This window comes from Kluyveromyces marxianus, chromosome 5 (genome assembly GCF_001417885.1).
Source record: "Kluyveromyces marxianus DMKU3-1042 DNA, complete genome, chromosome 5".
Taxonomy (NCBI): Eukaryota; Fungi; Ascomycota; class Saccharomycetes; order Saccharomycetales; family Saccharomycetaceae; genus Kluyveromyces; species Kluyveromyces marxianus.
This window is the reverse complement of record NC_036029.1, coordinates 309,233-336,038: the sequence shown is the minus strand read 5'-3', so window position 1 is coordinate 336,038 and position 26,806 is coordinate 309,233. Positions and strand designations below refer to the sequence as shown.

Genomic DNA, 26,806 nt, shown 5'->3' with positions numbered 1-26,806 from the left:
TTGCCCCCAAAAGATTCTCTCTCTGATGGTTTTCTTAAATTTTAAAAAACATACACAAACGATCAGAAACACTGGTACAAACAGTAGCACCATGTACTAGAGAAAATGAAAAAGAGACGGACACTGGTTTGAGGGTCTATAGAACAAGGAACGATAATGGGTTATTACGATGCTATAAGTGCTCTGAATGTAGCGGATGGACCTGAGCAAGTTGCCTTCACAAAAAATCAGCTAGTCTTCTTAGCGAAGGAAGAAATTCAACAGAGGAAAGATAGAGATACATTGAAGAAAAGCGATGAGGTAGAAGGAAGACGCGTTCCTGTGCATGAATATTTGGGTCCACTCTCAGCCAAACAGGCCGAGGCGGCAGCTTTTGCAGAATACCATTGGGACCATCAGTTGCTAGGGCCCTATGTGCCAAAATCGAAACTAGAATCATTATCTGCCACGGAATTTGCAGCGTACTTTGACAAGAGACAATTCGAAGAGGGAAGACGTGCGTTGGAACGAGTAAGTATGGTTCCCGCAGTGGTTCTACCGATAAACAATGGTCCAGGTGAGGTTGTTTACGGGGACATGGGGGGTAGGCCACGTCATCAACAAAGACAATACAGACAGTGAGTATCAAATTAAGAAGACCTCTGTCTCTCTCACTCTTTTTACTGTATATATCTTACATAGGGATATGAAAAGCTAGGTTGTTTGTTTTTCTAATCTTGTTCGGCGATAGAGACCAATCTCTCCTCGATTTCTTCTGCTGTTAGAGTGAAGAACTTGTCCTTTACTGCAACACCGACTTCAAGGTCGTTTTTACCAAAATCGGTTCCTAGCGAATCGATAAGGGTGGTGATACCGAACTCAACAACTTTCTCCCAGCTATCTTCATCCAGTTTATCGCTCCCCAGCTTCTTGAAGTGCTTCTCCAATGTTGAGTTCAATTCTTGTTGTTTTGGTCCTGTAGCCGTGGCCTTGTACCCTGTATAGTATCCGGCAGGGTCGCACTTGAAAATAGCAGGCCCGGTTTCCTCATCGTAGGATATAAACGTCAAAATAACACCCAATGGTCTCATGTATGCCCTCTGTGTATATATTTGCGATAGATTGGCCATTCTCTTGGCTAGCACAGAACATGGAATATCGTAACCGTACTTGTAACGGAACTCGCTCGCTTCAGCCTTGCACCTCAATGCAATGTTTCTAGCATCTGGAATCGGCCCAGTGGCACAGAATCCAATGTGACGAGCCACAGGGAAGATGTAGCTCACAGTCTTGGGATCCAAAAGTTTATCTGGCACTTTCTTCTGGCTGATTACCACAGAACATGACTGCGATCTAACTGCTATCGAATTCAAGTTAGGTTGGTTGGCTGCCTTAAACGCATATTCCACCTGGTACAAACGACCTTCAGGCGAGAAAATAGTAATGTGACGATCGTAACCTGCTGTAGACATTCTGTTCACACTTGATAACGCTCACTCGGTGGCTGTTATCTCTACTCTCTTCTATTCTGTTTTGCCACCAAGAAAATTCATAGGCTATTTGTCTATTGGTTTTCAATTGGAATTCGAAATCCTTTATTTTACTCCTCTCTAAACTTTTGGTTTTTCCCATGAAATATATAAAGAGAGGAATAGTAACGAAAAATAAAAAAAAAAAAAAAAGATGGAGAACTGAGTAACTAGATGACTGTTAAGGGGAGAACATGAACAGTAGTAGGTACATGGCCAAGAGTTTTTGTATTTGGGTGGTAGATTAGAGGTGTAACTATAATCTGGCAATGAGCTCTAATTCTAATCTTTTTGACCTTGAAGCGCAGTTGGCCTTTTATAAGGCGTATCACAATACGTCGGGGAACGTGTTCATTCACAGTATCTTTGTGCCCACGATTTTGTTCACAAGCATGCGAATTTTGAACGACGTGGAGGTTTATGGTGGGTACAAGCTGAGCCAGATACTTGCAGCGGCCTTTGGAATTTTCTACATAGCATTGAAAGTTCCTACTGGTGTTTTGGCATCTGCCATATTGGTTGGGATGAACAAAGTTTTGAACGATGGGACCGTGGACATTACTGCTAAAACAGCCTGGATTTTGTTTGTTGTGAGCTGGATATTTCAGTTTATCGGCCACGGCGTGTTTGAGAAGCGCAAGCCTGCGCTTCTCGACAATTTAGTGCAGAGTCTTGTGCTCGCACCATACTTTATTCTATTCGAGCTCTTGTTCAGCATTGGATTGATGCCGGACTTGAAGAAATCCTTACAGGCTCGCGTTGATGCAGAAAGGAAGTCTCGGTAGGAGCAGTATACGTCTGTTTATTTATTTATATATTTATATATTTATTTATTTATGTGTGAAATGAAATGTCAATGTATTCGAGAGTGGGTTGGGATGGGATGTGGCGCAGTATATATGTCACATGATCTAGCGCGAAGAAAAAAATAAAATAAAATTGGTTTCCGAACGATACCTTGCCTAAGGCCATGGAGGGGCGGGGAGATGCCTTTTTTTGAAACAAGAAATCCAGCACCGTCTGTGTCTTAGATCTTGTTCGTGATCGCATTCACACTGCTATGATCCCTTCTTTTTTCTCCCGCCTTCTTACCCATGCTTCCTGTTTTCCCTGTTGGCAGTTGAACGTTGGCCACCAGAACAGGAACCCTATACACTGCTTTTTCACCATTCTTCTAGGGTCTAACGAGAGTTCAAACTGGACCCCCGGATTCCTCGGTAACCAACTGCTCTTATATCTGACGCCTTAGAAAAACTAGCAGTGGACGCCCATCCGCAACACGTAAGTAATTATTTGCAACTTTGCAAAGGGTCCACCTAACATTCACAGAGAATACTATCACACACACATATATATATATATCGACCTATATACACTGGGTAGCCAACGCCTATACCATACCACAAGGCGTGTTTGATGCGCGCGAGAAGAACAGTCGTCACCGTCACCACCGTCATCACCACATACGAAATGTCCCCGGGTAACCATAAGATTCTAGAAGCGAATGCTTCAACGGTTTTTTTCACTCTTGATAGTTTGTTATACTAATAAACACTTTTGCACGATCTCAAGGTAGTATAGGGGAAAGGGGCAATCGCGAGAAATAGAGGGTGTCGCAAGCATTGTTGCAAGTCTTGATAGCAAAGATCAGGAGTGTTTTGCATGAGCTGTTTCTAGTAATAGGGCAGTGAATAGAAAAAAAAAAACAGGTTGTTTATTTTTACCGGAGAAGTAGTAATATTAATAGAAAGAGAGTAAGTGTGAGTGTGACAATTTTGAGTTTGTTTTAATTTATTGATCTCGAGAAAGAAAGGTGATTTGTGAGCAGTGTATATATCACAATGACAATATTTCTAGGCGTGTACAGTGTACTTTATGACTATGAGGCGCAAACGGATGAGGAATTGAGTGTGAAGGAGGGCGATTTGCTGTATCTTTTGGAAAAGTCAGAAGTGGACGATTGGTGGACAGTGAAGAAAAGGGTCATTGGGTCGGATCAAGACGAGCCTGTGGGTCTAGTTCCAAGCAATTACATTGAAGAAGCGCAAGTCAATGGGAGTGTAGTCGCACTCTATGACTATGCGGAGGTTCAGAATGCTAATGAGGAGTTGGTTTTCCATGAGGGAGATGTGTTCAGCTTGTATGATGATAGGGACCCAGACTGGTTCTTGGTGAAGAATTCCAAAACAGGAGAAGTCGGGTTTGTTCCGGGCAATTACGTGGAGAAACAGGGCTCTGCTCCAGCAGCATCAGCATCAGCATCAACATCAACACCAGCGCCTGTTCCGATCTCTGAACTTCCCCCACCACCTCAAAGGGTAGACTTAAAACCAGCCACACAGTCGTCAGAAAAACATACTTCCGCCGCATCAATGTCGTCCCCAACTACAGAAGTGCAAAAGTCTCACGCTCACGCCGAGCCTGCCGCACCGGCGATGCCACAAAGACCATCTACAACAGACCATCAAACCAGCTACGGTGAGGAACCATCATCGCAAAGAAAATCTAGAGCATACGATAATTATGAAGATGATGAAGATGATGAAGATATCCCTCCATTGCCAAGCAGAAGCGGTGCGACTGCTACGACTGGGGCTGCTCGTTCTTCTTCTTCAGGTGCACCATCATCAACTGTGGAACATGTGTGGTCTGTCAACGAAATTGATGGCCGTAAGAAGAGAAAAGCGAAATTGACTGTGTCTGCAGACCGTATCCATTTCTTCTCAGCAAAGACAAAAGTCGATCAAGAGTGGGGGGTAGCAGATTTAATAAGTTATGATAATGAAAAGAAACACTTGTTCTTGGAATTCAAGAATCCCTACATTAATCTAGAATTGCATACAGGTTCCACCGACACTGCAAACGAAATCATTGGCGTCTTAGGTGAAATTAAAGGAGCTCATGTGGCAGTCGGTTTACGTGAAGTTAAAGATGCCTCAAGACCCGTCTTGATGAAGAAAAGAGCCAAGGTTATATATGATTTCTTTGCCAATGCAGATGATGAACTTACCGTTAGAGAGGGAGAATATGTCAACATCTTGGACGACAAAACTTCCAAAGACTGGTACATGTGTGAATCGGTCGAAACGAACAAAAGAGGTATAGTTCCTGCTCAATTTGTTCAAACACGTAAATCAGGCTCAGGTTCACAAGGTGATAAAGATGTTAGCCCTTCAAAGCAAAGGACAAGATCTAGGTCAAATACCACTAGGTCAATGAGCTCTGCGGGAAACCAAAACTTACCAGGAAGCTGGAAGGAGGATGCCGATCAGGATCTTTCCAAAAAGAAGTCCAAGACTGGTGGATTTTTCTCGAAGAAGAAGAAAACTGAGTCAAAGACATCATCATCATCTTCTCAACATGCTGATAAAGAAAAGGACTTCCCTGATCCAAAGAAGGTTCGTATTTGGGTAGACAGAACAGGAACCTTCAAGGTGGAAGCTCAATTTTTAGGGTGTGTTGATGGGAAAATTAACTTACATAAAGTCAATGGTGTTAAGATTGCTGTCGCTGCAGATAAACTCTCAGAGGACGATATTCTTTACGTTGAAAGATTGACTGGTATGTCTATGGAAAAGTACAAGCCTAGATCAAAGAGCACAAATGGCGACAGTAGTGTTGTTAACCAAGAACGTGAAAGAAGAAGAAAGTTAAAGGAACGTGAACGTGAATTGGAAGAGAGAGAGCGTGATCGTCAACTAAGAGAACAAGAGCTAAAAGAGTTGCAAAGAACCAGAGCCCTACTTGAACAGGAGAGAGAGAAGATGAGACAGGCGCAAGATAAAGAGCTGCCTCCCGTCCAACCACCTAGACCAGGTAGTGAAGGCTCAAAGCAACATCGTTCTGTTCCTTCCACAACAAACAAACCAGATTATGACTGGTTCGAATTTTTCCTAAATTGCGGTGTTGACGTAAATAACTGTCAACGTTATACTATAAACTTTGAAAGGGAGCAAATTAGTGAAGAGATTTTGCAAGACATTGATCCAACCTTGTTAAGGAACTTGGGCTTGCGCGAAGGTGATATCTTAAGAGTGATGAAATATTTGGATAACAAATATGGCAGAAAACAGGAAGCTTCTCCATCAACTGGATTGTTTACCGAAGCGGATGGTACCCTCAAAGTCAATCATACAGGAGCCGCAAACTCGGCTGGTGTGTCACACAACCTGCTGCCTGCAGAGGCACCTGCAAGTAAGGATGATGATGCTTGGACGGTCAGACCTGCTGCCAAAGCAGCTGAAACTTCCAACAAGTCACATGACTTCTCTGGATCCTTACAAGATTTACTAGACCTAAAACCCTTGGAACCAAAGAAGAAGGAGGCTCCTGCACCAGATGTGAAGCATTTGGAACCAGTTTCTGCTCAGCATACTAGCAAGCCTGAGGAGAGTGTAACAGAAAACAAAACTGGTACGTCTTTGGTACCATTGGATCCATTCAAAACTGGTGGTAATAACTTGATCCCAATAGCAACAGGCGGGATTGTTATGATGCCAGTGGCAACAGGCGGGTTGGTCCCATTCCAAGCAACTGGTGGTTTCTTACCAATGCAAAGAACTGGTGGGCTCGTCACGAGTCAATCAACTGGTTTCCTCCCACTGCAAAGAACAGGAGGATTGGTCGCACCTCAAACTACTTTCGGGATGCATCCAACTGGTACCGTTTTACCTGTACAAAAGACTGCAAACGGTTTGATTCCAGCTAATACTGGCGGTCTAATTCCTCAAACAACTTTCGGATTACAACAATCCAGTACTTTCACTGGAAACCTTAATGCAGGGCCATTACCACTACAAAGAACAGGAGGAGGATTACCACAAACTTCTTTTGGTGCCCAACCTTTACAACCAACCACGACATTTGGAAACCAATTTACTGGAGGTGCAAATATACAGCCTGTCAACACTTTTGGAAACCAGCTTACCGGAGGTGCTATGGGTATGCAACCTCAAACAGCCTTTGGAAACCAGCTTACAGGTGGTGCAATGAACATGCAACCTCAAACCACCTTTGGTAACCAACTGACAGGTGGTATGAATATGCTACCGCAAACCAGCTTCGGTAACCAACTAACAGGGGGTATGAATATGCAACCACAAACAACATTTGGTAATCAGTTTACCGGAGGTGCAATGAATATGCAACCGCAACCCAATTTAGGTAATCAATTGACTGGAGGTCAACTCCTTCAACAATCTCAGATATCATTTAATAACCAATTGACAGGAGGTGCTAACATGCCACAACAATTCGGCACAAGTATACCTCAAACCTCCTTTGGAGCTTTACAACCTACTGGCGGTTTCCAACCACAATCTTCATTTGGCCTGAACTTACAAAGAACTGGTGGTATGAATGCGGGTCCACAAACTTCTTTCAACAATCAAACTAGTGTGAACCAAGTCACCACTTCTTTCCAAAATATGGGATTGTCCCAACAACCTTTGCAAAACCAACCAACAGGTTTTGGTTTTGGTAATGGGCCACAAGCTCAACAACAAAGACAAGCAAATATATATAATGCTTCAGCAGATAATCCGTTTGGATTTTAGGAACGGAAACAATGTATTTTAAAAGGACATACCGTGTTCTTATAGTTTAACAGCATAGAGAACAATCCAAAATGTTAAATCAATATAATAGTAGTTATACTCATAATATTAATTATAAAATCATATTTTTACATGATTGAATTCACATCAAATTAATCCAACAGGATACATATTCAATAAATAAATAATTAAATAATTAAAATATTGCAGTTAGTACAAACTAAGAAACTTCAATAATAAATAAGATATATAATTAGAACGCGTGATTGATGAAAAATATTTACCATTCTTGTGCTCTAACACCGAAAGGACTCTTTTTGGTACCCTTGATAGGCTTTATTAGTTTAGAGCCACCTTCCAAGAAAGAGAACCTGTCTCTTCTCATTTTTTCGTATTCTTGGATGAATTCTTCCTTTTGTAAAGTAATTCCAATATCATCTAAACCATTGACTAAGCAATGCTTTCTAAATGGTTCCACATCAAAGTGCTCAATCAAAACGTTTCCTTCAGAGTCCATGATCTTTTGGGAGGGTAGATCAACAGTAAGCTTTGCACCAGCATTTGCTAACGGAGATAACTTTGATTCAATTACATCCTGAGGTAGTCTAATTGGTAGTAGGCCGTTCTTGAAAGAGTTGTTGTAGAAGATATCACCAAAAGATGGAGCAATCATACACTTGATACCGAAGTCTTTCAAAGCCCATGGTGCATGTTCTCTAGAGGAACCACATCCAAAGTTATCACCAGTAACTACTAAAATTTCGGCCTTTCTCCAAGGCTCTACGTTTAGAACCCAGTCAGTTTCTTTGTCTTTACCATCAGCATCCTTGGTAAAACGCCATTCATAGAATAGACCGTTCTTCAAACCGGTTCTCTTGATAGTCTTCAAGAATTGTTTTGGAATAATGGCGTCTGTGTCGACGTTAGCTTTGTCAATTGGCGCGGCAATACCTTCCAAAGTTAAGAATGGATCCATAGCACTTGGAGCAGACTTTGGAGCCTCTTTAGCTGGTGTTTCTTGGGTAACATGATCGGAAGGAGGGATATCTAGTTTTTCATCGTCGCTTTTTTCATCAACAGATTCGCCAGGTTGTAAAGGTTCCTTTTCATGTTCGTAAACAGCCTCTTGTAAGACCTTATCTTGCGCTTCCTGTTCGATAGAAACCTTTGGAACGTCATTGTCTCTGTACTCATGGTCTCTGATGTCCACAAAATGGCCAGCAATACCAGCAGCTGCAGCCATTGCGGGCGACATCAAGTGGGTTCTCGATAAAGCACCTTGACGACCTTCGAAATTTCTATTGGAGGTGGAGGCACAACGTTCATGTGGATCTAAAATATCAGGGTTCATACCTAAACACATAGAGCAACCAGCTTCCCTCCATTCAAACCCAGCTTCTTCGAAAATCTTATCTAGACCTTCTGATTCAGCTTGTTTTTTAACAAGACCAGAACCTGGAACGACCATAGCAAGCTTTACACTTTCGGCTTTCTTGTGACCTTTCACAACAGCAGCAGCAGCTCTCAAATCTTCGATCCTAGCGTTGGTACAAGAACCAATAAAAACCTTGTCAATGGAAATATCCTTCAAAGGTGTGTTAGGAGTCAAACCCATGTAGCTCAAAGCTCTTTCAACTGAAGCCTTTTTGATTGGGTCGGATATTTTAGCTGGATCAGGAACAGCAGCAGTGATTGGAAGGGCGTCTTGTGGAGAAGTACCCCAGGTAATAGTTGGGATCACATCACTTGCCTTGATAGTAATATCGTAATCAAAGTGTGCACCTTCATCAGTATGTAGAGTTTTCCAGTATTTCAAGGCCTTTTCCCATTCAGCACCTTTTGGAGCTAGAGGTCTACCTTTAATGTAGTCAAATGTTGTTTGATCAGGTTGAATCAAACCGGCTCTTGCACCACCTTCAATTGCCATATTACACATGGACATACGAGCTTCCATGGAGAGTTCTTCGATTGCTTGACCAGCGAATTCGATCACGCAACCAGTACCACCTGCAGTACCAATAACACCAATGATGTGCAAAATCAAGTCCTTGGATGTTACTGATGGGGATAGTGGACCATCAACGTAAATTCTCATATTCTTGGATTTTGCTTGGATGATAGTTTGAGTTGCTAAGACGTGCTCTACTTCAGAAGTACCGATACCGAAAGCAAGGGCACCGAAAGCACCATGTGTGGAAGTATGTGAGTCACCACACACCACGGTGGTCCCTGGAAGTGTGAACCCTTGTTCAGGCCCAATGATATGAACAATACCTTGTCTGTCGTCGGACATACCAAAGTATGTAACACCGAAGTCCTTAACATTTTGTTCTAAGGTTTCCACTTGTAAACGGGAATCAGCTTGTTTGATAAAGGATGCAATGTCAACAAAGTCCTTTCTAGAAACAGTAGGAATGTTGTGATCCACTGTTGCCAAAGTACAGTCAACTCTTCTGACTTTTCTGCCAGCATTCCTTAGACCTTCAAAAGCTTGTGGAGAAGTAACCTCATGCACCAAATGTCTGTCGATATATAGCAAATATGATCCAGACTCATCTTTGTGAACAACGTGATCCTGGAACACCTTATCATATAAGGTTTGTGGTCCACTAGGTTTGGTTGCTGCTTGGCTCATGGTTAATAAATAATAGTAAGTGTTAGGTTAGTCGAAGTTCGATGCTAAGCTCCGCTTAAAAAGCCTTCTCTAACGAAATAAATAAGGGTTAATCTAGAAAAGAAAACCAATTGGTATGTTGATTGTTTCCGCTCTTAGATATTTAAATGGTGAGCATTTATAATATATGTATATAATATATAAGTATTCGTTATGATTAATTCAAGCGTGCCTGTAATATTCCAAGAATCCGACCAAAGCTCATCGCATTATATAGCCTGATGAACAATACTGCATATCCTAGATTTTTCACTTTTTTTCATCCCTCTGCCGATTGTGACAATACCGGCAAGCTGACTCATCTGATTACCGGTACCGGCGTATAAAAACAAACAAAGAAAAACGGGCCGTTACCGGAATGATCGAGCCGTTGGAGAGAGACCTTCGGCGGCCCGGAGTTGTTTGTGCCGCTGCGGCTGCAAATGGTAAAGACGTGCACACTCAGTGCACCGCATACAATGGGAGAGTGAGGAGGATATGTGTGTACGTGATTACATGCATCTGATGACTATTATGTACCTATGTATGTAGAACGGATAAGGATGACTACACTGATGCGCTTAATTCAGCCGCGTTTGAACACCAACAGCAAAGATCAGAAGAATAGTTGAATTGAATAGCGGCTGTCGTTGCTTGCTCGGAAATAGGATCAGAGTCAGTCATTGTGATCTCTATATGATCATTTTCGGTGACTCTTATGGCCTTTATCTTTGAGGTAAATCTAGCCCTGTTGCCTGTGATTGGGTCACGTGCAAGAAGAGGTAAGAGTGGAATCTGTTTGTGGGTCATAGTCATCTTTTCCAAGTCCCATACGTAGATGAGAGCGGTCTCGGTAATTGCTACAACGTGTCTTCCTGATGTGGAGAGTTTGATAATTTTGTGGCCAATCGATATGCGCGGACAACGGGCTTGGCCCAAAGTGTCTATGAAGTATACCTGGCCAGTTGTTGTGGCTAGAACCCAAGTTTTCATTTCCATTGAGCCAACGCAACTGAGCACCACATCGGGAAAGAAAAGTTCAAAAGACCTTTGGCCAGTGTGGTAACCAATCACACGAGTCGGATTATCATATAACGCTTCGGTATCAAATTGAATACTTCTTTCAACACCATTTCTTACTTCTAAAACATATAAGTCGTCAATACGGCCCATCTCCCGAAGCACAGCATCGGCGTCGGGTAAAATTGAGTTAAATTCCAAGTATCTGGTATTTGGTTCATCTCTCCATATTTTATCTATTGTGGTTTTGCTGTTTAAAGTTAGTATGTGCTCTTCAGCAACCTCTTGGTCCGCTGGCTGGGGAGTTTGCATTACGTCAACGGCATTCTCTTCCAAGGATGATTCTACTGAAGATTGATTAAAGAAATTGTCCCGTGCTCTTTCTTTCATCCCCATTATTAGTGTGTGAATACCCAAACGCGGTATGTTAAATGAAGATTTGCTTAATTTTGACTTCTGTAATTTTGACAACGTATTGGCAGAAGAAACTCTATCCTCGGACCCACCTTTTGTTGAGTTTTGCGATAAGCTACTATTCAGAGATGTTCCACCTGATTGAAGAGTAGCGCGCTTTTTGCCTTTATCTGGAGAGTGACCCATGGATACAAGTGTTGGCGCTACTCTTTTCTTTCCATTCTTCATCACCGTATCATTAAGAACTTCAGTTACCCCTGTGATCTTGTTTTTACGCTTCACTTGTAGAATATTAACATGAGGTGGTTCGTAGTTAGTTGCATCTGCGGTCTTTTTGTCGTTCAGATTTACCTTCTTCTTGCTACGTACTTGTAAAATGTTAGGTTCGGCAATTGTTCCAGGCTTGCCCAATCTGTTTTCAAGTAGACTTAGGTCGACAGTTGATTTTCTGGATTTCTTAGCCTCATCTTCAAGTATGAGCTGATCAACAGTTTCAGGAAATACGAGCGAGTCCTTGTCGACACCGTAACGATGAAGGTATTCTATATTTTGTTCTAAGGGAATTGCATTCCCAAATTCATCATCGTCGAACACTAGTACTACTATGGAACTGTCCAAGGATGTAATGAATAATACGTTACCGTCAGGAGTCCAGCTCATATCAGTGACAGATTTACTACAGATATCTTGTGCGACAAGGATCGGCCTTGCCTTTGAAGTTGACCAAATTGCAAGTGTTTTGTCTTGCCCAGAGCTCGCAACTATGCAATCGACGTCATCAGCAGATCTTGATTTCTTTACATCTATGGTTTCGCCGTCTTCCGTTTTATCCTCAATCGCCTTTGCCTTTTTCCTTTTAAATATTCTTGGGTTGAACGAAGCCACTTCGGTTGGCTGGTCATGGCCAACTAAACTTATTGAAGATTCCCAAGTGCCTCTCTCTATGATTGCTACTGTAGATACTGGTCCATTCATGGCATTTGGAGCAGCAATATGTTGACCATCAGGGGACCACGATAATCTTCTAAAGTACGTTGTCAAAGGAGAGCCCTTAAATGGCTCTGTAATAACATGCTCTACCGAGAATGATGTTTCTCCAGTTTTATGATATCTAAACATTTTGATAGTCCGGTCATCTGAAGCGGTAGCGAAGTACTTGTTTGCTGGATCAAAGACAACACCTTTCACGTGCGATTGATGAACATCGAACCTTTTAACTTTCTCGAAAGTTGCCCCATTCCATATGATTATGGATCGATCCAACCCAACACTTACCATGATACTTGAATCTGGGGCCCAGCATATGTCTTGGATATCATTGTCATGGGCAACTAGTCTTCTTCGTACATTCCAGTGCTCAACATCTGTACTCTCGCCTCCCAACATAGGTTGCACTGGACCGGCCTCCAATTCCCATATCAATAGTATTCTATCATCAGATCCGCTGGCAAGATACTTTCCATCTGGAGAAAACTTAACTGTGGTTACAGATCCGGCATGTCGACTCATTGTGCTCAATGGCTTCAAAGTCACGTTTTTATCCATTGCAATTTCTGGGTTCTTGGCAAACCTTACAATGTCAGGTACAGACCATATCCTTACCTTGCCATCCAAACCACCAGTGGCAAGCCTCATAGAATCCGGACTAACATCGCATGTATAAATCTCATAGCTCTTGTGCTCCTCTCGATGCTGCAACCAAGGGAGTTTTAGTAGTTTCATTTGTATCTCAGATTAATGTTCTCTCTACACTGATAAGAGCCAATGTTGTCTCAATGGTCTCATATAACTTTTCGTTTTGTTTTGTTTCGTTATTTCCTATCAATGCGTATAATAATGTGTACATACAAATATAATGGTTCAGCTTGTTTTTATTTTTTTTGGCCATGAGAATTTCTCATTTGGTTGATATATAATGACGACAAAATGCCAAAATTATAATAAAAAGGTAGTGACAGTTCAAAGAGTAACTCCTTTATCGAGTGTTTTTGGGATTTTCTTGTTGTCACTGTAATCAATTAGCTATATAGTGGGTAAAATCCTTTTTCTTTTATTTTCTATTATTTCAGTTTGTCCACTTTCTTTCGTAAATATAGTACTATACTATTATTATTATTATTAGTATTAGCATTAGCATTAGTATTATATACTATAATATTAGATTTTATATGCTCTAAACTTGAAACTCCTCCCTAATGACATCGCCCAAAGTTCTGATACCTTTTTCCATTTTACCAGCACTCACAGAAGCATACGATCCTCTGAAAGCTAGTGTATCCTTTTTTTGTGGGTCCACGCGGAACCATGAAGAGCAAGCCAACAAGAGGCCTCTATTGACAAATTTTTCATAAAGATACTGTTCCATAAGATCTGTATTCGATTGGAATTTCGACTCAAATTGAGGATGCTTTTTGGCGTCGATAAATACCATGAAGAACATACCTGATGTTGGTAGGTTGACGCTGCATATATCCTTTGGGAGATACTTGAAACATTGATTTAGACTATGATCCCTTTTAATTGAATAGCTATTCCGTAGCTTCAAGAGCCATTTCATGTATCCAATTTGGCCCCATCTTTGAAGCATACCGTTAATTACGGTTTGAGCAAACCCGCAAGTCGATTGCATTGACACCTCATGGTAATTCCAAAGATTATCCAAAAGATACTTGGGCCCTATAACCCAGCCTAATCTGCAGCCTGGCGCAAACGTCTTTGAAACAGAATCCATTCTGATAACTCTTCCTTCGTAATCCCATTCTAGTAATGATTTGCTCAATTGTCCTAGAAGCTGCGTCTTGGCCTCCTTGGGATCTGAAGATAAGTCATCTGGAATGGTGCTCTGTGGTTGTCCGAATTCATTCATTTGCAAGAAGTAATAGGGATCATCTTCTATGATGAGCAGATCGAATTTTGATGCAAGTTTGATGATGGCTGGTTTCCTTTCATCCTTCAAAGTGGATCCTGTTGGGTTCTGTCCATTGGGTATGGTGTAGAGTAGCTTGGGGAAAGGTCCCTGGCTATGGGAGTTCCAGTTCTGGAGCAATTTTTCCAACTCTTCGGGCACAATCCCATGATTATCCGTTTTCATAGCTACACAATTCAACCCTTGCGCGGTTGCGGCTTCCACAGACGAGGAGTACGTATACTCTTCGAGAAGCACAGTATCGCCTTTGTTACAAAATAACCTCAAGCAGGCATCCCATGCCTGTGTAGATCCTGCTGTTGTAATCAGATCCCAATCATCATATCTGATATTGTGAAAAATGGTACTGTGCTCTTTTAAGAAAGAAACCAACTCCGGTTGGCCCCTAGAATTCCCATACTGCAAGGCTCTGCCCAAAGGAATATCATCCTGTAATTCTAAATCATCCTTATTGGTACCAATGCATCCTTTTACAGTAGAGGAAGAAGATGTGTCATCATCTAGAGAAACGCTCTCGAAAGAAACGCTTTGGAAGGGAAACATATCTCCAGGAGGCATCCCAGCGCCTAGAAATATGATATCGGGGTCGCTAAAGTACTTCATCGTGGTCTTTATTGGAGAAGGTTTACGAATCTTTGCTTCGTCGCTCAATAGGTGGGATAGATCTTTGCATCCAGTCATTGTCGGTTGTTTGTCGTTGTCGTGATCGTGTGGAGTATAATTAGTGAGATGATGACGTTGGGCCTAAAAAAAGAAAGTTTACAAAGATGATGCTTATATCAACACGAATCTATCCTTGTACATCAGCCTGTTTATATACCTTTGTGATTCGAAACCCCCGTGAAATATAGTGCCGCGTGTCCATATCCAAAACAAAAATGCGTCAACAACCCATCTCATGTACATACACGTATGTGCTTTATAGATAAGATGTTGTAGGTATAAATTAAATTTGCTCGAATGCTTCCTACCTCGAAACTGTAAACAAAAATCGGGACTAAAATGTCAGCCTCCATCAAAGGTAATAGGAAAAGAAAAGAGAGAGAGAAACCGAAATTATGAAAACCGACTCACTACTCTTAAACTCAACCTATCTCTCCAACACCGTCGCTGCTGTTCCTTGTGTTCATAGTTACCATTTTTGAGGTAACCCCCGCTCAAAAACCAAACCCTAATGTTACTCGACTAGACTCTACTAGACTCCAGTCCGTTCGGTTCTATTCTCATCTGATGATCGTCATTACGTTCCTCTCTCTAAACTCTCCGCACGGATTATGAAATCGGGAAAAATGACACCAAGTACTGCAAAGTTTAAAAAGGAAATTTCTATGCATTGAAAGCGTGCGTTTGTACGGCAATTTCGTACTTGCAAACCTGAACCGTCGTAAAGCTATCCCGAAAAACGAAGATTATAATACCGACAAGCGTCGGTATTATAATTTTAGCCTGGTACATTTTATATTATATATTTTGGGGAGAAGCACAAAGAGCGCCCGAGCTTTGAAAGTCCGAAAGGGCTAGTGCCAAATTTCAACTATAAACTAAGGGGGTAATGGGAACATAGTGATAAGCTCAGTTTCATTCAACAGGTGATAATTCGATTTCGGAAAGTAAACCAAACGGTTTGTTTGTTTGTTTGTTACTTGTTCTATATATCAACTATTTTACTGCCATAAATTTCTCACTGATAGATAATGAGTGATGTTGGTTGCCTAAAATAATAATACTATATACGAAGTAAAAGTTCGGCTGTACTCATTGGAGACTTGGAAGACCATTACAGTCCAACCACCATTCGAGCACGATGTTACTTGTTGCTCTGGATGCACGTGTGACTGTTAGTTTGTTGATAAACCTTTCGTGGAAAGTAATGGGCTTTCCTGTAATTTCAGGCAACACTTCGGTGAGCCATCCTTTCATGGGCATAGAGTATTTGGCGAATAGAGTCCTTATTAGTTCGGCGTATTGTGGTACGTCTGATCTTTGGGCATGGAACAAGGAGTACATTGTTTGATATACAAGCTGTTTCCCCATGGATCCGAACATGTTGTTTATGAATTCTGTATCCTCTTGTGTGTATCTTCTATTGTTTAGAGTTTTGATCCAGAATTTAGTTGTAGAGCTGATTGTGAACTTTTCCTTTGCTTGCAAGAACTTGAGGAACTCAGGCACAATGAACGAAGACCAGTATTGAGACTTCAATGCTAGGTGTGGTTTGGATTCAAGGACAGAGTTGACCCATGAAACCATGGATTGGATGAGATCTGGATCGGACGTGATGTATTCTTCATAGTAGTTCAAAAAGAATTGCTTGAAAATCTCATCGAAGGCTTGAGGGGTGAGCTCATCTTTGAATCCGGTAATCGCCTTTTCGAGCTGATATTCAATATACGGTAATGCAGCAGGGTAGTTGCAATTCGAAGCACAAGAGTGTAGGAATGATATAATGTCAGACAATGGATAACGCAAAAAGTGCGGTATATCATCGGGTAAGCATATAGCCTTACCGATTACCAAACAAGACACCTCAACGAATTCTGAGTCCGTCGCATGTTGCGATAATGCATACTGAACTAGTTGCATCACCTTATCCCTTATTCTCATTGGATCCTGCTGCCAATAGCTTTGGAAGATAGGCAACTGCTGTAAGTATTGTGGGTTATTTTCGATGAACTCTTCGTCATCTGGTAGCTGTGAGAGACCAGAACCTAACTCGCTAAGGCAAGATAGTAATGAGAGCATATCAGATTTGTCTGTAGTATTTTGCATCAAGCCTCCGATCATATCAACCATGTTCGAAATATGAGTAGCTTGAGCTTCTGGACCTTCTGAAACACACATTTGGATGATGTTACCGATTGATTTGACAAATTTTTCTCTGGTGAAGTGCGAAACTGGAGAGGTTGGTAACATAATTGAACGCAATACCACGATAAAATCTGGCAAGAAAGGTATCAATTCTCTCCTGCAATGTTCACATATTAACGATAATGTTTTGTTTAGTTGTAGTTCCATCTTAATCGCATATTCAACAGTGTTATATTGTCTTGAAGTTTCAAGACATTCAAATAGACATTGAACGATAGGTCCAAGCGGCTTTGAATCAACATGAAAGTATGTAGCCATAACACCAAGCAATGTGCATGTAGCCTTCACAAAATCGAGCTTTAAAATTTGTGCAGTTTTTGTTGTTTCCTTTTGCTTACAACCTGTTTGCAATAAATATAGTAAGTTATCTATTAGCTTGTTTTCTCCGATAGCATCACTAATAAATGGAGATTGAGAGAAGTTTACACCATCTAATAACTTAGCCAAAAGGAAAGACATTGCCTCAACTTGATATAAATCAACATTATTGGTATCTGCTTGGCCAACCCCTTGAATTAGCACAATTGTAAGCTTACTGTGGCCCAAAATAGTCCAAAGTATCTCCATTAAATCTTGTGTAGCAGATCTGAAATCGTCAAATTCATGGATGAGCGACTGGTCGTCATCTTCCTCGAGAATCTTCTGTTTGTTCATTAAACTATTTTTTGGTAAATATATTTGAACCACTTGGTTAAAGATATTCTCAGCAATTTCGTTGGCATTTGGTTTCAAAGATTCTTGTGATAAATTCCCGTACGCTTCAGCCAAATCTAGCCAGAACTCTACCATCTTAGAAGAATACGTTTCTTGCAAAATGGGCACTAATGGGAAGTTTGTTAATTGTAATAATACTTTGATATATTCCATCAAGGTATTTTCATCGGTGTCGCCGTGTATATTAGTGAATAGTTTGTTGCAAACGTCAAGATTTGAAATTTGTAGGAAGTCAACGACGCAGGAGGCCAAAACTTTTAAGTCTTCATACAAACCATTGGTAACCAAATGATTCATATATGCCATCATCCAATCATTAGACAAGTTCACAGAATGCCTTGAAACACCAAGGAATATGGCCTCCAATTTTGCACGTATTTCAAAAGACATTAAAGTTGGGTCATTTGAGAATACATCATCGAATATTGATATAACAGACTCTGAGTAGGGAAATTCTACTGAGTTGGCATTAGTTATGCACATTAAGTTTATTGCGTTATTGAATATCTCCGTCAAGTCCATATTACCTTGGGTTGAGACACTTCTTGCCATGGAAATATAGTTAATCCAAGAAGTGATACACTGGAATACTTCTGAAGAGAAATTAGGTGACATCATATTCTCCAAGTTATAGTTTAATATAGCCATCGTGCTTATGTATAAATGCTGATGCACGACCTCGTACACTTGGGACATAGAATTTCTCTTTGACTGATACTTATTCAAGTCTTCGACGATAACTTTGGTAAACAATAGTACTAGTTTGTTTAACGCCTCTGAAGATTTAATGCATTCGATTAGTTCAGCGTAAGAGACTTCCGCATTCATGCTGCTTTGTATCAAGTTTTGTGATATCTCTGTATTGTTTACATTCCATTGGTTCAAGTTAGATTCGTTACAGTGCTGTAACAATTTGATGCATGTATTTACAGGATTATGCCATGGCGGAAACTTGCTAGCATTAATACTACCATCACTGTTCTGGTTCACAGTCAAGAATATGAATGAAAGATTTGACATTAATTTCGTTATGGTAACTATTAAACTCGAATTGTCCGTTGGATGTGTTGTGTACATTACAATGAGCCGAGTTAAGTGGATTAAGTTTCCTTGAAATATAGACCATAACTGGCTTTCACTGTGTAAACATGAAGTAAGTTGGACGGTATAAGTCAAGGCACCAAAGTACTTCACATTTGCAGAAACATTGTCTAAGGACAAGAGTGCATTAGCAAGATCGATCCCATGGTCCGATTTCTGGTGTTCCTGCAAAGTGTTCTGAATGTCGTTGATCACTTTCGAATCATGACTGCTATTGAAAGATTCAATAAGAGACACAATCTGATTAATGTCCATACTGTTCGAAAATCTCCCACTATTTTCAGTACGAGAAATGTCGCTTTAAGCCTCGTAGTGCCCTTTCTGGACTTATAATACTACTCCGGATTCTCTTTCATCAATAGTTAAACATTCTTCAAGCGTGTAATATAAATTTTTTTTTTTTCTTCTTTCTCCGACAAAAGGGCCTTCCTACACGATATTTGAACATTGATTGTTACACTTATATATATACTAATCTTTTTATGTAGAGCAGTCGTTTGACCTATATAGCGTATAACCGCTAGAGAATTACTATATAATCACTATTGCATTCTTAGTATTGTTGAGTCCTATAAGCCTTATGACATCACAGATAGCAGTTTTAGTATCTGAATTTTCCAACTCTAGATCTTTTAGAACTCTAATTGAATGAAAACGTGTATCGAAGATCATCGTGTTGCGATTGACTTCCCTTATAGTACCTTTTTCAAAGTATTCGAGAATTTCCGTGAGTGGCACCAACCCAGGGACAAAATTTGGGAACCGATGTATTCTAGAGCGTGAATGGGGATCGGTTTTATCATTGTTGTCATTATGGATATATATATCTCTAGTTTTTGTGACATCATAATTCAAGCCATATCTCTTGAGTAGTTGTGCCGATTGATTAGATGTTTCAAAAGCAACACCGTTAGGACCATATATTTCGTCTGCTGCATTGTGGAAATTTTCTTCAAAGTTTACCTTTTCGGTGGATAAAGTATCAATTTCTTGACGTAATGCACCAGTAGGCTGGTTTGTACCTACAAAGAGTTCGCCGTTTTTTAGCATTGGGCTTACTTTTGATAGGGGGATGTACTTGTTGTTACACACATCGAGAATCTCACCCCCGTACTTGGCTTTGTAGTTCATCTTCGGGCAGTCTTCGATGTAGTACCCCAAATAATAATATGGTCTGTTGATTTTGGACAAAATGGCTATCTCACGTAAGGCGCTTACTTTTCCAAGAGACCATTTACTATAATCTGGATCCCAGATGAAATAAACAGATGATATACCACTGGGGAAGAAGTCGAGGACGGCTACCGCTATTAGCTTTCCATTGTGATAATAGCACTCATGGACAGGTCCGTTTCTCAAAATGACATCATCACTTTTTAAGTTGAACCAATTGTTTAACTGTTCCCATTCTTCGGAAGTGCCCATTATTTCTTCTTCTGAGAATGGAGAGTTGCACAAGAACGATTCGAATTGATCCCTTGTGTTTCCCTCATCGTGGTGAATGGACTCTTGGTACTTAACGTAGAGTTGGAATTTCTCTTCTGAAAACAGTGCAGGTTCAAAAACAGTTTTGAAAGTGCTTGAATTGCTCTGGTAATCACATAATTCTTCAACCCAGTCTGAGTAGTGTGATTTCGGTTTAAATTCCGCACTTGTGATATTCTTCTTAAACTTTCTTAAGCACATCTTCAATTCCTTAGACATCTTGAGATAGGTTTTGTTTGTCCGGATGGTATAAAGTCGACAACAGTTCCGTAGCATATCAGTTTTATAAATAAAGTTTCCAGACCTTCTGTATCCTAGATTGCAAAGCTTATCGTACATCTCTGCCGTGATTAACTCGGTATGGAATCCAACTGTAGTACTCTGGAACTTTATAGTATCCAAGTCATCTTTATGTAAATCACGCCAGCCTTCTGTCGCAAATTTATTATCGTTATCTTTCTGGCCCTTGCAGTAACCGCATTTCGGGTCGTCACTATCAGAAATGTATAGCGGCCTCGAAATGATTAACTTCTCTGCTAGATTCATGCCAAGTAGTTGATGTATGTTTCTATGAAGATGTCTCTTACGTTATATTAACTTGAAATCCAACAGGAGACGTCCCAAAGTTATGAGCCATCAATTTTTGCTTTATGTTCTCACCAATTCTAGTGTTTCCATTTGTTAAGTGGATAAAGTAATGAACATGTTCAAAATTGCCAAATACATAGGTAATTGCAAACAAGACCTATATGCAAAGTCTTTTACAGAGTGTACAAGAAAAATAGATTTTATATACTATATCCTATATTTAAGGGTTACGTCCCACATCAGATAAAGATTCAATTCATCAGAAAGACCTCTCATTTCTAAGTTTTCTCTTCTTTCCGTACCATTTCCCCATTTAAAGGTGCAGAATGCTTAGATTCGTCATTGGAAAAAAAGATGGTTTGATTTTGAAGTCGGTGTCATGGACAATTAATTAATTGTATATATATATACCTTTGTAAAGAGAAAATCTGATTTACCTTAATTAGATTCCAGGATATTAAATTCAGGAAGCTGTAAAGCCATCAGGCAAGGTGGAATAGTGCAGGCACGATGTACCGTTTCTTGGTGAGAAAATACTCGAGTGAAGGTTCGAAGAACTTGTTTCAACTGTTCCCTAAAACTTTTGTCCATGGCAAACCGCAGTGGGAAGTTGATTTGAAGAAGCTTAGAAAGGAATATCGTCAGTTACAATCTGAGTACCATCCTGACGTTTTGACAAGTACTGTAAATGACATGTCTTCTCAGTTGAACAAGGCTTATAAGACCCTTAGTAAGCCTTTAACTCGTTCTCAGTATATTTTGAGTCTCCACGGGATCGATTTGAGTCAGGATGGGGAGGCACAAAAGGTGATGTCCAAGGATCCGCAATTGTTGATGCAGGTACTAGATGTACATGAACAATTAGAGGATATTAGTGGTGAAAGCGACTTGAAGGTTATTGAACAAGCAAACAAGCAAAGATTGAAAGACTGTGAGGAAAGACTAAAGAAGGCACATGAATCTCAAGACTGGGAAGCTGCGGCCACTCTTACAGTCGAGTTAAGATATTGGAGTAACCTTGACAATGCCATCAAGGAGTGGGAACCTGGCAAACCAATTCTATTGACTCATTAAGAGAAATAGGGAATCTAAAACATTCAAATTGCAAATAATGATGACATGTGATCACGTATGAAATATACATACATATATATAAAAGTGTATAGCCCAAGGCATAGCTAAGGGTTACGAGTAGAGGTATCTAATATTCAAAGACCCCCCATTCCCTGTTTCCTGTGATTGCGGATGAACGGATTTTCTGGGGAATAGGTAGATGTGTGTGCTGCTGCGTTTGTTTATTTATAAAAGTGGTGTTTTTTTACTTAGAATTACTACTGTTTATATCATTACTTCCAGAATTTGGGTCTGTGTCTTTGGCATCCTCGAGGAGTGAACTTGGGATCTCGAATTCACATTTCTTGAATTCTTCCCACTCCTCGTCGGTTTTCGGATACTGTCTGAGCCATCTCATTCTGGGTCCGCATACTGCTTCTTTTGCAATCGAGAAGCCAAAAATCTTCAACTCGTAGGTATCTTTGCTCTTCTTCTCGACGTAGTCTTCTAGCTCTTTGAAATGCTTCAAGAACACACCGGGGAAACTTGTGCCCCAATATGCGCCCTCCAATGACAAATGACGGCTGGACTGCGGAATGTATAAATCCTGGCAGCTGGGACAATATAACCTTACCGTTTGTTTGCCCAATGTATCACTTAGCCCACATGGGAGTAACTGGATGCTGCCACAGTAATATCTGGGGCACGTACCAAACTCCTTTCGGTCAAACTTCTCCGCCATCGCTTGCAAGCCGGGCTTCGTCAAGATATACCTTGCGTGTATTAGCCCGTATAACTGTTCCGCTGAATGCTCTATGATCGACCTAGTCACCTGCTGCTGGTCATCGTGGCCCTTCCCGTTAGCAGGCTTCTCGTCTTCCTCATCAGAAGTCGATTCCAAGTCCAGTATCGTATCAAGGGCCTTCCTGTAATATGCAACCTCTTGCGAAAGCCCAGTCAAGTTGAAGTCATCCTCGATGAAATCCGTAGGCACCTGGCAAAAATACTCGTGCCCAAAACGCGAGCAAAAAGTTGGAATCCACTCCTCGTAGGCCCCACTATCACTAGAGTCGTTGGCTGCCTCTATCAATGACATCCTTGCTCTACTTTCTACACTCTAAATCAAAATCAAAAGATAGTTCTACTATCCAAAATAAGAGCTGTTGCTGCTGTAAATCACTCCTTACCCTTAGTCCCACGTATATGCTTCTAAATTCTCCACACTGATTCAACCCCTTTGAACAACAAGAATGCCTGGCTGACCACTCCCTTCCCCTTTCCTCTACTCAAATTTGCTTGATACACTCTCTTTTTGGTTTCACTTCCCAATATTTTTTTATTTCCTGATGGAAGAAGAAAATCCATGTCCTGTGAAGTTGGGAAACTGGGAAAAGGAATATTAGGGCCCAGAGAATGGGGGGATTAAAAACAGACGGAAATTGCTTGGAGCCGGTACCCATTGAGTTGTCAGGAATCCTTTCGAGGGTGCGTAACTGCTGTGTGAGTCCGGTATTGACTAGCCAAGCGGCCTTGTTCTGGGGCCCAACCCTCCCTTCTAGGTACAATGGATGCCAGAATAAAGTTTCATATCACTAAATACGACTAGACTTTTCCCTTCCAAACTATATTTCATAGCATGGCATCAGTGTTAGTTATATCATATGTATATATGAAAGTATATACTATAACTGGACCAGATAGACAAGAGAAGAGAAGAGAGTAAGTTATATAGTATACGAGCCAGAAGGGAAAGAATACAGTTACTTTTGTGAGGGGAAGGTTATTGGAAAAGATTTCTCGAAATATGGACTCGTGGTTGTATGTTATCCTAGCATTTTTGGTGCTTGATAGAGTATGGCCGTTGGTAGAGACGCTGCTTCAAGGTTTCATACAAGCCAACTCGTCTCGCTTAAAGGATTTAATGCGCCAGCGGGGTGACTTGATACTTGCACAGAAGGAGATCAGTGCTCAGGATGAGTATGCGAAGTGGACCAAGAACAACAGGGCTTTGGACAAGATCAATAAGCAGATTGAGGAGGAGAAGAAGGCGCTCTTGGCACAAGTAGATGGGACCAAGGCGACTTTGAAGAAGTTCAAGTTGGCTGCTATTACAGTTCCGTTCACGTTTTTGAAGTTTTACAAGGGTAAGATGCCTATTTACGAACTGCCCAAGGGTATTTTCCCTAATTATTTGCAAGGGTTGATGCAGCACGGATGGATATACGTGCCATTGGGGCCCTTAAACTTGAAGAAAGTGAGCGAGGGGGCGACGGTAACCGTTTCTTTGGGCATATGGCTGTTTGCGCTGCTCAAGGTTGTCAGCACGCTCAACCAGATGTGGAACGCCTTCACTTCTCCAGCGGTGCCTGCGCCAGCGGTTTCGACGCCAGCGGTTCCAGCGGTTCCAGCGGAAACTGAGACTGAAACATCCGTTTCCCACCCTGTTGATCAACCAGTAGATTAGTTACTATATATACATATATGATGCTAACAATTTCCTAACGTTGTCTGTCATTCGCACGCAACAGCGCATAGCAGCTGTTCGAACTGCTTGTTGTACGAACTTCCTATCTTGCACAATTGCTCGCCTTCGCTGCGTTCTAGTGCCCGCACCATCTCAGGGACCCGCGCATGGATGGCCCAGAGCAGCTTCTGTTGCTCGAACTTGTTCGCTATCAACTGCTGGTGGTTGTCCATTAACGTATCGTTTATCACAACAATCAATGGTTTCTCCAGACGCAATGAATCTAAAATCGACCCCGTACCAGCGTGGGACACTACCAAGTCCGCATAATCTTGTATGAGCGTCTCGATCTGGCGCGAGAACTCGAACCCGTAAATCTGTAACCCTTGTATTTTCACCACCTGGGCATCTTGGATCAAGGAAATGTCGCTTTTGGAGCCCATTGAAGCATCCTTAAACCGATTTTCTACCAGTTTGACAAATTCGCGTCCATACCCTCGTCCGTACTGAAGCAGGATGCGCTCATATCCTAGCTCTTTCAACGTTTTGAGCACCTTAGAATCGACAATCGTTTCGATGAGACCCGGAAACGACACTGTAGCACCACAAGTTACCAATACAGTTCTCATTTTCCGAACTTTTCCCGAGCAAAATTTGTACTGGATGCCCCTCCAACTTAGATTCCTAAGGTCAATGTTAATCTTATGATGGTCACTCAGTGTGGGAGTACCAAACTGCATTTTACATGTACTATACAAGCACCAAGTGCATCCTAGTTGACAAATTTTCGTATGCTGCGATTTACAGATTTCAAGAAATTAAAGGTTCGCAAGTCTAGGTAAGCAAGTTAAGACAAGTTCTTTTCAGTGGCAAAAGGGATTTAGAGGGGCAGAAGAGCAGTATTCTGGGCGTATAAAGGATAACAGGGAGTTGTTGCGGTAGGTCCAGTACTTTGATAAAAGAGGAGTTATTGAGTTTATTGTAAATTTGGTTGTATACTACTACTACTACTACTGGTAACGGAGCATTATTGGGAGATATTATTATTATATATATAATATATCATTAGAAAAATTGGAAAGAGCATTAATAAGAGATGAGCGCAGTACAAGTTTCCAGTGTTCCAGTGACGAGCCATGAATCTGGTATCAAGCCATTTTTTGACCAGAAGATTCAGGAAACGGAGATCAAGATCAGAGAGAAGACAGCGAATTTGCGGAGACTAGAGGCGCAGAGGAATACACTTAACGACAAGGTGAGGTTCATAAAAGATGAATTGAGGCTTCTACAGGAGAGTGGATCGTATGTGGGCGAGGTGGTGAAAGTTATCAGTGAGAAGAAGGTGCTAGTGAAGGTGCAGCCGGAGGGGAAGTACATTGTTGATGTGGCGAAGGACATCAACGTGAAGGACTTGAACGTATCACAGCGTGTTTGTTTGAAGAGCGACTCGTACCAATTGCATAAAGTGTTAGAGAACAAGGTAGATCCATTGGTCTCACTCATGATGGTGGAGAAAGTGCCCGATTCTACGTACGACATGGTTGGTGGGTTGACGAAACAGATTAAAGAGATCAAGGAAGTGATTGAGCTTCCAGTGAAGCATCCGGAGCTCTTTGAGAGTCTTGGGATTGCGCAGCCCAAGGGTGTTATATTGTACGGGCCCCCAGGTACCGGTAAGACGCTATTGGCGAGGGCGGTGGCACATCACACAGACTGTAAGTTCATCAGGGTGAGTGGTGCGGAGTTGGTGCAGAAATACATTGGTGAAGGTTCGCGTATGGTGCGTGAACTTTTCGTGATGGCGCGTGAGCACGCGCCCTCCATCATCTTCATGGACGAGATCGATTCCATCGGCTCGAGCCGTGTGGAGGGCTCCGGGGGCGGTGACTCCGAAGTGCAAAGAACCATGTTGGAATTGTTGAACCAGTTGGACGGTTTCGAAACCTCGAAAAACATCAAAATCATCATGGCCACCAACAGACTAGACATATTGGACCCTGCATTGCTCAGACCCGGAAGAATCGACAGGAAGATCGAGTTCCCACCGCCAACAGTCGCCGCAAGAACCGAAATCCTCAGGATCCACTCCAGAAAGATGAACTTGACCCGCGGTATCAACTTGCGCAAAGTCGCAGAAAAGATGAACGGATGCTCCGGAGCTGACGTCAAGGGTGTCTGCACAGAGGCTGGTATGTACGCACTAAGGGAAAGAAGAATTCACGTGACACAAGAGGACTTCGAGCTTGCTGTCGCAAAGGTCATGAACAAGAACGACGAAACCGCTATCTCCGTCGCAAAGTTGTTCAAGTAAGGCCTGTCTCTCAATCTCTGCCTTTCACATTGTATAAATAAACTTATATATCACATACATATCACCATACATGTGTCGCAAACTGACTGGCTGTCCCTCCACCTCCTCTGATAATGGCTACCAGCGTCTGTCTGTCTGGCTGTCGC

At 41.5% G+C, this 26,806-nt stretch overlaps 14 protein-coding genes across 14 annotated transcripts; 6 read left to right on the top strand and 8 right to left on the bottom strand.

The window, feature by feature from the left end:
- Positions 1-156: 156 nt before the first annotated feature.
- Positions 157-621, top strand: LDB7 (Ldb7p; the record flags this gene model as incomplete). Its single annotated transcript, XM_022820133.1, has 1 exon — positions 157-621. The coding sequence occupies one exon, from the start codon at positions 157-159 to the stop codon at positions 619-621; it is 465 nt and encodes a 154-aa protein (XP_022676627.1).
- Positions 622-710: 89 nt separating this feature from the next.
- SCL1 (proteasome core particle subunit alpha 1) lies at positions 711-1,451 on the bottom strand (the record flags this gene model as incomplete). Its single annotated transcript, XM_022820132.1, has 1 exon — positions 711-1,451. One exon carries the CDS (start codon positions 1,449-1,451, stop codon positions 711-713), a length of 741 nt encoding a protein of 246 aa, XP_022676626.1.
- A 326-nt stretch (positions 1,452-1,777) lies between these two features.
- MPO1 (2-hydroxy-palmitic acid dioxygenase MPO1) lies at positions 1,778-2,293 on the top strand (the record flags this gene model as incomplete). The annotated part of the gene is made up of 1 exon (XM_022820131.1): positions 1,778-2,293. One exon carries the CDS (start codon positions 1,778-1,780, stop codon positions 2,291-2,293), a length of 516 nt encoding a protein of 171 aa, XP_022676625.1.
- A 1,056-nt stretch (positions 2,294-3,349) lies between these two features.
- Positions 3,350-7,063, top strand: SLA1 (cytoskeletal protein-binding protein SLA1; the record flags this gene model as incomplete). The annotated part of the gene is made up of 1 exon (XM_022820130.1): positions 3,350-7,063. One exon carries the CDS (start codon positions 3,350-3,352, stop codon positions 7,061-7,063), a length of 3,714 nt encoding a protein of 1,237 aa, XP_022676624.1.
- A 280-nt stretch (positions 7,064-7,343) lies between these two features.
- LEU1 (3-isopropylmalate dehydratase LEU1) lies at positions 7,344-9,698 on the bottom strand (the record flags this gene model as incomplete). The annotated part of the gene is made up of 1 exon (XM_022820128.1): positions 7,344-9,698. One exon carries the CDS (start codon positions 9,696-9,698, stop codon positions 7,344-7,346), a length of 2,355 nt encoding a protein of 784 aa, XP_022676623.1.
- A 585-nt stretch (positions 9,699-10,283) lies between these two features.
- Positions 10,284-12,872, bottom strand: HIR1 (Hir1p; the record flags this gene model as incomplete). The annotated part of the gene is made up of 1 exon (XM_022820127.1): positions 10,284-12,872. The coding sequence occupies one exon, from the start codon at positions 12,870-12,872 to the stop codon at positions 10,284-10,286; it is 2,589 nt and encodes an 862-aa protein (XP_022676622.1).
- A 451-nt stretch (positions 12,873-13,323) lies between these two features.
- ARO8 (PLP-dependent aminotransferase family protein) lies at positions 13,324-14,757 on the bottom strand (the record flags this gene model as incomplete). Its single annotated transcript, XM_022820126.1, has 1 exon — positions 13,324-14,757. One exon carries the CDS (start codon positions 14,755-14,757, stop codon positions 13,324-13,326), a length of 1,434 nt encoding a protein of 477 aa, XP_022676621.1.
- Positions 14,758-15,831: 1,074 nt separating this feature from the next.
- KAP122 (Kap122p) lies at positions 15,832-19,014 on the bottom strand (the record flags this gene model as incomplete). Its single annotated transcript, XM_022820125.1, has 1 exon — positions 15,832-19,014. One exon carries the CDS (start codon positions 19,012-19,014, stop codon positions 15,832-15,834), a length of 3,183 nt encoding a protein of 1,060 aa, XP_022676620.1.
- A 276-nt stretch (positions 19,015-19,290) lies between these two features.
- ATE1 (arginyltransferase) lies at positions 19,291-20,790 on the bottom strand (the record flags this gene model as incomplete). The annotated part of the gene is made up of 1 exon (XM_022820124.1): positions 19,291-20,790. One exon carries the CDS (start codon positions 20,788-20,790, stop codon positions 19,291-19,293), a length of 1,500 nt encoding a protein of 499 aa, XP_022676619.1.
- Positions 20,791-21,342: 552 nt separating this feature from the next.
- On the top strand, positions 21,343-21,906 carry JAC1 (J-type chaperone JAC1; the record flags this gene model as incomplete). Its single annotated transcript, XM_022820123.1, has 1 exon — positions 21,343-21,906. The coding sequence occupies one exon, from the start codon at positions 21,343-21,345 to the stop codon at positions 21,904-21,906; it is 564 nt and encodes a 187-aa protein (XP_022676618.1).
- Positions 21,907-22,150: 244 nt separating this feature from the next.
- Positions 22,151-22,981, bottom strand: CKB1 (casein kinase 2 regulatory subunit CKB1; the record flags this gene model as incomplete). Its single annotated transcript, XM_022820122.1, has 1 exon — positions 22,151-22,981. One exon carries the CDS (start codon positions 22,979-22,981, stop codon positions 22,151-22,153), a length of 831 nt encoding a protein of 276 aa, XP_022676617.1.
- Positions 22,982-23,689: 708 nt separating this feature from the next.
- On the top strand, positions 23,690-24,349 carry GET1 (GET complex subunit GET1; the record flags this gene model as incomplete). The annotated part of the gene is made up of 1 exon (XM_022820121.1): positions 23,690-24,349. One exon carries the CDS (start codon positions 23,690-23,692, stop codon positions 24,347-24,349), a length of 660 nt encoding a protein of 219 aa, XP_022676616.1.
- Positions 24,350-24,396: 47 nt separating this feature from the next.
- ALG13 (N-acetylglucosaminyldiphosphodolichol N-acetylglucosaminyltransferase catalytic subunit ALG13) lies at positions 24,397-25,089 on the bottom strand (the record flags this gene model as incomplete). Its single annotated transcript, XM_022820120.1, has 1 exon — positions 24,397-25,089. The coding sequence occupies one exon, from the start codon at positions 25,087-25,089 to the stop codon at positions 24,397-24,399; it is 693 nt and encodes a 230-aa protein (XP_022676615.1).
- Positions 25,090-25,445: 356 nt separating this feature from the next.
- RPT6 (proteasome regulatory particle base subunit RPT6) lies at positions 25,446-26,660 on the top strand (the record flags this gene model as incomplete). The annotated part of the gene is made up of 1 exon (XM_022820119.1): positions 25,446-26,660. The coding sequence occupies one exon, from the start codon at positions 25,446-25,448 to the stop codon at positions 26,658-26,660; it is 1,215 nt and encodes a 404-aa protein (XP_022676614.1).
- Between the last annotated feature and the right edge of the window lie 146 nt (positions 26,661-26,806).